This window comes from Dreissena polymorpha, chromosome 1 (genome assembly GCF_020536995.1).
Source record: "Dreissena polymorpha isolate Duluth1 chromosome 1, UMN_Dpol_1.0, whole genome shotgun sequence".
NCBI lineage: Eukaryota > Metazoa > Mollusca > Bivalvia > Myida > Dreissenidae > Dreissena > Dreissena polymorpha.
In genome coordinates this window covers 207,144,500-207,154,009 of record NC_068355.1, presented here as the reverse complement: position 1 = coordinate 207,154,009, position 9,510 = coordinate 207,144,500, and the positions used below count along the sequence as shown (strand labels likewise).

Genomic DNA, 9,510 nt, shown 5'->3' with positions numbered 1-9,510 from the left:
TATTATTATTATTTTATTATTATCATCATTATTATATTAGTAGAAGTAGTAGTAGTAGTAGTAGTAGTACTATTAATAATAATAATATATTATTATTATTATTATTATTTTATTTTTTTTATTTTTATTATTATTATTATTATTATTATTATAATTATTATTATTATTATTATTATCATCATCATCATCATCAATATTGTTATTTTCGCATTTAGAAACTTTTATCCGACATAAGAAATTGTTAAAAATCAAAAATGAAATGAAGTCCCATGGGAAAAATCCCACGGGAAAAATCATATTGGATAAAAATCCCCATGGGAATTTTTTCTTTTTTTTATAACACGATTAAACAAATTAAAATCGCGGTTATGGTTCATGATTTGAGATAAAATCCCATAAAAAGAAAATTGAACGAAAATTAGCGCAAATGCTTTTACAGTGCTTAAAATCGTTAACTAAACATAAACAAACGTATTATTTGTTCCGAAAATCCATGGGCAAAACAAAAATCCCATGGGAAAAAGAATATTCCCATGGGAAAATGCAAAATTCCCATGGGATGACCAACTTTGCGAATAAATTTCATAATGAAAAACAAACGAGTTTTTTAATAAAAAATAATCAATTATTATTCAAAAATAAGACTTTTATCGCATGCTTTATTTTAAAGAAGCAAATCCTCAAGACAAATGGTACTTGGGTTTGCGAAATTTCGGTTTCGCAAAGTTTTTTCCGATGACCGTTACTAAACAGTTAATAGTAAATACAAAAGTGAGTTAAATGCAGCATGAAACCGCTTTGCGATGAAATATGTACTTTCATTCCAGAGAGAAATTACGCAATGGCACAGACAGATAATACCGAAGCTAACAAATTAGCATATCTTCATATGGGAATTGTACAAAAAGTTGTGCGGAATCTGCTGCAGTTTATAGTTAGACAAGGTAACCAACAAGGGTCTTTAGACAAATATATTGAAGCAAATGGTGATCACATTCTGCAAACACAGCTTGCTATGCGACACAGATCAATTCTGTTTCCAAGACACAGAGAGGTGACGATAGAGTCGCTGCCTTTGTATTTGATTGAGCATCTCATTACAGACATTCCTCAGTGTTTGGTAGTGCCCCGTGACATAAGCGATGCGATTCGTGCTCTAAATCAAATTAGACGTGAATCAAATTCAGCAATTGTGACGGGCGTTGATGAAACAATTTTTGAGAACCAATTGAAAAAAATAAAAACACTTTTAACAACCATTTGTGTTTTTATGGATAACAACCCGGAACTTCTTGAGATACAAAGAGAAATCGAGAGCTTACGCAAATCTACCTTCATACCCGATGAAAATGCATTGGATGAATTCAAGCAACACTATGAAAAAGAAAAATCGCACAGAAAGGCTATTACATCTTTTCCGAAAGGTAAACACGTAATTTATAAACAATTAAGACAATACATATTACGAAATGAAGTATTTTTTTCTTTTTATTTCGTCTTTGGTCGTTCCTTTATGGGTTCAAAAACATAACTATAAACCGTGTTTCCAATTGCCCACAGAGAAAGACACTCTTCATCGAATGATTGAAAAGGTCGTGAGTATTCGCGATGGTAATGTATCGGATGCGGCAAACGCTATCGGTGTCGATGCCAGAGGTTTGTGTTTTGTGTCATCTATTTCACTGTGTGTCAGGGTAAACTATTTCTAATTTCATTAAAAACATTCACATGTCTTATCATCAATACATAGATCTTACACAGGTTTTTATTTTTTTAAATCACAATGGTTACATCATGTACATGAAAAGTTTGAATTAATTCAAGAACAGATGCGCTTATTTCTTGCGACTTAAACACGCGCATTGTATCTGATGTTGCTGGTATGCGGAAATATTGAATCATATTAAGTGCAAAGTTGATTGATACCCAAACCGAAGTACAATAATATCCCGACAAATATTTGCATACCTAGTTGTCAGTTTCCAGTGGGATATAATTATCTACAATATGTTTAAATTAATGGCTCATAGGGAGAAAAACACGTTCTAAATAATCTTAACGATTTATTAACTTTAATGTTCGCATGTCTTTTAAATAAGCTTCGTCTGCAGCAGATCATGGTACCGATCAAAGGAATGAGCCCTTCCCCCTCGAAGTGCAAGTTAGAGGTATAATAATAACTCGATAATGTATAGCATAGCAAAAATAATCTTACCCGTTAATTTAAATACACACTTTTCATTTTTATATTGCTGTTTATTGTATTATAATTGTGTCAGTCCCATGTAAAATCAAAATTAATAAATAGGTGCAAGCGCAGCGGTAGTAAAATAAATTTATTTCCTCAGAGTCTTGCTTATCGTAAGTTTTTGTCATATTTATTTGTCGTTCAAAACATTAACAATAACGAAACTTTATTTTAGATGTAGTTATAGAGATGGATCCCGGAACTGCTCAAATGTCTAGAGATATAGTAAATGTCATCAACAATCAAGAAGACTCCGATGGGCCGAATCCTTTACGAGAAAGAGGCGAAGAAATCATATCAACTTTTACAAAAACATTTTCGTACTATGGAGGTATGTTTTGCACGTAATGCAGCATGGTTAACGTAAATTGTTTTATAAAATGTTAATGGTTCGTCTTAAAATCGACAGAGATGTTTATAATGATAGCACATTTAGAAGTATAATTTTTACAATAAAGATTTTTAAAGGCTCACTAACTGTCATATTCTTTCATAGCACAAACTATTGAATATACAGATCTCTTTTTTCTATGTCAGATTTTTTTGCGAGGCAAGGGTGTGTACAGATTTGTGTGAAGCCACGATCAATTAAACTTTTGTTCGAACTGTTCGAAGATTGTGTTAGTGGTGAAATAACACAGAAACTGCAAACCGTAGAGGAATCGATTCGATGCATACATGGTTTCGAAAACTACAAACCGAAAGCTGTGCTATATCAGGATCATTATGACTCGGTGATGAATGATATAGGTAGGTTGAAAATAAAGTGTTTTATTGCTGTATTGTATTTGTCGTACACGTACATGTTTAAAGAGGATAAAAGAAAATAACACACTTTATTTTTATTTATCACTTGAACAAACATGTGTTCCGTGATAAAAAATAATGGCAACCAGTTTCATAGCCTCAGTGGATGTTTTGCAATATTTTCAATATTATATTGCTTAATAATATTATATTATATATTAATACGACTATGCATATCAATATTGATAGACCAACATAGTGTACAGTTATAATAAGGATTATAGAAAGACACACATACAAACACATACAGACACAGACACACTTGTTCTAATGAAGATTTAACTGCGGTGCATTTGATACAATATTATGTTGTGTCTTTAAACACACAGCGTCACAAATAAGGCAGCAGTTTGAATACAGAGGTTTAACTTTGGCAAATGAGAGTACAGTTCCAAAGGTTGAGCTATCTGCCAATAGCAAAATACTTATCCGAGTTCCATGTCCATCTGAGGATGATCGTGACCAATTTGAAAACACCTTCAAATCAGGGAAAACGACAGATTTGTTCAAATCACTGGAAGACCTCTTGCGTGACGCTTACAGAGAACCAGATATTTCCTTAAAGGCAAAAGTGGACGATAGAAAAAATGCTACATCCAAAATCGCTGGTACAGTTTTTATGAGTTATTTTAATGTTAAAAGAAACAAATTAACAGCATTATGAGTAGTTGTGATGTTGTTAGTTTGCAATGTTTTTTCATCCCATAACACGCACACTGTGATATTGATAATTTGGAAATAAGACTTCTTTCTGCGATATGTAAAAAACAGAAGACTAGTATTCATTAATTACCTTGTCTTGGTTTATGTTTCATTCAATAGGTTTTCTGCATAAACATGTATTTAATAATATAATACATAGGTCTTCACTTGCGAAAGGAGATTCATCATTATATGACTTGAAATTTGTTGGCCTCGACAATGGTCGTTTATACACACATTATAAATTAGACGCTAATTATAAACACTTCCAGACTTCAATCCACCATGTCAATACAAGCATACCGGGTTTAAGCCGAAATTAAGACGCCATTGATATTTTATGCAATATAACATGTGTTAATATGCTTGTTACACATTTTTAACCGAAATAAAATACGTTGCTGATATTTTAACAAGGGCAGATATCATCTCATTGTTTGGTGCATATTAAATCGGCGACTGCTTAATTTCTGTTGATTTTTTTTTCAAGGTAGTTTCGGAGGACATAATCAACATACTCATGAAGAAAGCCCAAAGGCGGAATGTAGCTTTTCGCTATATGATACTGGTATGACGAAACTAGACTTGCAATAATGAACATTAATTTAAGAGTTGAAAATCATATTACATGTACACCGTGATGATTATGCTGAAAAGTTTGCAATTGTGCATTTTGGAACTCAGTCAAAATAGCATAATCAGATATTTTATTGGACAATGTGAACATTCTTAAAACGGATTCTAGTTTTATGTGTACATGCGTAAGGCAGTTACTCCTAAACGCTGTAAGAATCGGAGGTAGAGTCGAGAATGGCCGAATAAATAGTCTCAGTACAATGTCTAAACAAATTACCTTGCCGGTCTGTGAATCGAACTGACAGTCCTATCGCTTAATGAATTGAACGAGCCGTTTCTGCTAACCACAATTTTGCTTTAATTCATTTTTTCCGAACGTTTATAGGTTTTGTCGATAGACTAGAAAAACAAGGAAGCCCTGATGTCGACAGAGTGCAGGCAACTGTCGGCGAAAGTATCGGGGCCGAAGGCAGCAAAAGAGTAGAAGGCATCATCAGCGAAAGAGTAGAGACCAGAGTCAGCATAAGACTGGCGGACAGCGGAAGTGTGGTAGACAACGTAAGCGAAAGTGGAATGGACAGTTTCGGGGGCGGAGTAATTGGGAGAGTAGGGGTCATGGTCGGCAGCATTATAAACACTGGAGTGGATTTATACCATGTTGCCAAAGAACTCGCTAAATAAAAATATAAAATTGGAATTGAAAACAATTCAATTTTATTTCGGTGGACGTTCATATATAGTTACCTGTTTATCTTGAATATATATATATATATATATTTATATATTTATTTATTTATTTATATGTCAAATAGAATGTCAAAAATGCTGTACAATGGAGTGCACTGCAGTTATTTAATATTGAAAGTAGACATTCTCTTAAATAAGACGTATTTTTACGAAATTATTATATTTTATTAATAAGTGTACGATTTTATATTTTACCTGTGACAGTTTAAGTTAACTTTTTTGACGTGCGTTGCTTACATATATTTTATCAACACTACCAATATAACACAACTATAGCATTCGTATACACAAACGGCACTTGCGACTTTCGCGACGAAGCTTAACAATCTTCAATTTGCAACATAAATACATTTATTACACACATTTTATCTTCTGTATAAAATCTCATTTTCTTGTCATTGCATAATTTTCATAATCATAAGGTTGTAATTGCATATACAATGTCCTGATCTTTTAGGAATAGCATGAACCATTGCCAGACCTATATAATGAAGAGATATTTTATATACGTATACATATTTAAAATGCGGTGTGTCTGACATTGGTGTGTTTTAAAATACTTCGAGCATGTAAGTCGTAATAACTGCTGGGGCAGTTTTAGTGAGACATTTTCTTATTTTATTCATCATATGTACTACCATAGCGCTGAATTAGTATACGTGCACTTAATAAATATAACATGTTAACGTGTAACCGAATCAAATTCATTTATAATCTTTGAAAATGTTAAATGGTCATGTGTATCGTTGATATTGATATCATTGATAAGTTGAATTGTCTGCCTTAATATTTGTTTTATTTAATCTATTCAAGGTCTTTTCGTCGTAGATTGTACAACACTATTATTTTGTGTCATGTTTATTTTTCAAAGTATATCTGTTCGAGGATGCAATGTCATAAAACATATCAACAAGAAATAAAATTTTAGTTTGGATGTTGGTATGTATATATATATAACTCTATATTAGACTTTTTAATTAGCTTATGTATTATACAGATTGTAATTAACGATTCTTTGAACCAGTATATTCACAAGACGAAGACGGTTTTTTATCATAACCCATGCACTGTAATTGTACTAAGTTAACGTCCTGTTTTCCCTTCTTCCTTTGTTGTTTTTAACTTTTGCATTATGTCTATTAATGCTGTTCGCAATGCTGTAATGCGTCCGCATCATGTTGGTTCATTTGTTTAGGAACCAAGTTGAAAGATGAAGTTCAACGTGTTTGATGCTTTATTGAATAACTAGGTTGTTTTTGAAATATCACTACAGATACACTTTTTCTCCGTGTGTTACTGTATTGAGGCCAACGGAATATTATTTGAAGTAACATGACATATCTTCGTTATTATATAATAATTGATAACATTTAGTTTTAACTTGTTTATGTCCAAAATATTGACACGAAACAACATGAAAACTGATAGCATAACTAAAAATGGCAAACGTTACCCATTACAGCAATTTCTATAATATTTATTTTTATGATAAATATAATAAATGAAAGTTTGTGCTGTTTCCTTTATCATGGTATGAGTTACAACATTTAATAATATAGCTTTAAGCCTGCGTTTTTGTTTCCAATTAAAAAAAGATTATGTTTCTATGGAAATATTCCTACATTCAGTGTCTGATACTGTAAAGAAAGTGATAGTGATATGCATTTCATATGCATTGTATAATGACAACATATACACTGTATTGTGTGTCTATATATATTTCGAAATTTATTAGGTCCATCCGCGCCTGAGGCTGCATATTTTGGGGACGATATATATATATATATTTATATATATATATATATATATATATATATATATATATATATATATATATATATATGTACTGTTTTACATTGGAAATGAATTGGGTTGACTGCAATTTGAAAGGGACCCGGGGCGTCGTTTATCTTATCTCGATTTCATTCATGTCATTAAATCAATTTTTAAATGAGAAAAAAAAATATGTCTATTTGCATAATCTTCTTTAGTACAGAATTGAAACACTATTGTTTGACACCTTTGATCCGTCAAATTGTTTAAGTAATTCGACACAGTTTATTGTCAATAAAACCCGCAAGTCTCAATAGCTCAAAAAATGATATTGTCCTAACCAGTAATTTCGTCGATTTCACATGGTCCCTATCAAATATCCACATGCTTTGGTTATATCAATAGGAAAGTATAAACTACTTGTGACAGAGTTATACCCAGTACAACTGGCATTTAATTATCAACATATTTTTCCAATAAGTGCCTTGCAGAACTCTTTGTTCAATTGTCCTGTCAGGCAATTTTAATTGAAACCCGTTGAATAGCTGTCAAATATGTTTAACATTAACAAACAGTCATGCATTTTAATCACATTATTGGAAAAAAATCACATACAAGTATGGTGATCGTATTCAGTGAGCAATATTGAAATTCCTTTTGCATCGTGTAACATAATCTTCAAAGCAATTCAGAAACACTTACTGTAAAGTGTATATTAGTGAATATTTATTTATTTACAATCAGATGTTGCACAAAATATATTTTAGCATCTCAAACAATATAAAGCAAATGGACCAAAAAAATGTATGCAAGAAATGCTTTAAAAAAGGCAATTATCGGTCATAAATTTCGCATGTAATTATAAAAAGATCAGCAAGATGATCATCTAAGTGACTTCTAAGAACCAAGTTGATACTATGTTTCGTGTGTTCGTTATAAATTCAAAAACTGTATGTATGATATGCACATAAACAGAAACCATGTGTGTCATGCGAACAATTGATGCATTTAGAGCTTCTGTTAAACAAGAAGTGAAGATTGAAATTGGAGTTTTCTAACTCTTTTTGGCGAGCCGTTTGATGGGCATGCAAATAGGTTTTGATCGTTCACTAATATGTTGAACAAACAAAAATTACTTGTCTTTAAATAAAAGTTCAAGATTAGGTCTCCAATATTTTTATAATGTCTTTTCGATGTACAAAAAACCGTCCCTCCGTCGAACCATGCTACATCCGTTCTTCTCACAACTTCTCCCCCTGAACTGTCTAGACGATTATAATAAAACTTTATAGGAATGATAATTGGCTAACTTTCTTTCAAAGATGTTCAAATCGTTCCGATTCACTGCATATGAAGGTCACGGCAGCGGAAACTAGATTTTTACAATAAAGTCTTCAGAAATCAATATCAGTATTGTATGTTTATTATCGTATGGTGCCTTCTACAAAGTTGGTATGCTCCGAGGGTAAAATATAACATACATTTCCACCAACCATAGCACTAGATATTTACAATAAAGCCTTCAGAAATCGATACCAGTATTGTATGTTTATTATCGTATGGTTGCTCTCTACAAAGTTGGTATGCTCCGAGGGTAAAATATAACATACATTACCACCAACCTTAGCACCACCGTATACACGTGTGGGCATGTGTTTATTGCATTAGTGTGTTACCAGTCAATAGTTATTAAACATCAATCTTGTTCATTGATACACTGTGTGATTACGCATGCATTACAATTAAAAAAAAAGTACATATTTGTCTTATGTGTGTATCTATATAAGGAAACTAGTTATTCAATAATGAAAACTAAATAAAACAATACCACTTTGTATACAATGCGTTACTTCTCATTGTAATCAAAAAGTAAATTTGACCCTAAAAATATTCTTTAACATTTCAGACCATGATTTATTTGACTCTGGATTATTACATTCTAATGATATCCCTGTGTTAAGATTTTTAACAATTGTTTGTAGAAAAGATCCATTTATTGTCATGTGCATTCAATTACTTAAAACAATATATTAATTATTATCATTTGATAAAAGTAGATATTAACTGAATATAAACAATTACAACGAATTTCAATCGCAACACCATTTAAAATATTTGATAAATCATGCGTCGGCCTTGGAATTATTGGACCTTTTAAAGTTAACTGATTTTGATGGACCGTTCTACTTTTGAAATAATAAAGTGTTTCTTTTTCACAATTGATTGTATCCTATCGTCAGGCATAAATTCCGAAATAAAAACCTATAAAAGACATCTCCACCTTATTGAAAACAATAATAGCAGAAATATTATATACTTCAAGACAAATATTACATCATAAGTTTGTCTATGTTTAAACACAGACTAATATTAGACAAGCCAGATGCAAGCTTGCAAGAAGGCAGAGTCACTTGGTAAATGTCAATCAATTAGTTTAAAACTGTATGCCACACCAACATGAAATACTTAGCGTCTCTACACAATGATGTAGGAAAAATCGGATCACTGTGCTTCCATTTTTTTTTTAATTATAACAGCTATTACGACAGCTTTTTGCTGTAACAGTTTAAAGATCATGAGCTGTTTATGGAATATGATCATACATCTACAATAAACTCAAGCATGAGACTTGGCAAATGTTGCCGTCTAAAATTAAG

The 9,510-nt window shown here is 31.8% G+C and overlaps 1 protein-coding gene across 3 annotated transcripts; it reads left to right on the top strand.

Moving 5' to 3' along the window:
* Window positions 1–1,556: 1,556 nt before the first annotated feature.
* LOC127864776 (uncharacterized) lies at window positions 1,557–4,385 on the top strand. Of its 3 annotated transcripts, none has more exons than XM_052404651.1 (6): window positions 1,557–1,656; window positions 2,115–2,168; window positions 2,424–2,579; window positions 2,786–2,998; window positions 3,385–3,663; window positions 4,248–4,385. In XM_052404651.1, the coding sequence occupies exons 1-6, from the start codon at window positions 1,581–1,583 to the stop codon at window positions 4,349–4,351; spliced, it is 882 nt and encodes a 293-aa protein (XP_052260611.1). In that variant the 5' UTR covers window positions 1,557–1,580; the 3' UTR covers window positions 4,352–4,385. The 3 variants fall into 3 exon arrangements, with proteins under 3 accessions (XP_052260611.1, XP_052260609.1, XP_052260608.1); XM_052404649.1 differs by having other exon boundaries at window positions 2,112–2,168; XM_052404648.1 differs by having other exon boundaries at window positions 2,100–2,168.
* The last annotated feature ends 5,125 nt before the right edge of the window (window positions 4,386–9,510 follow it).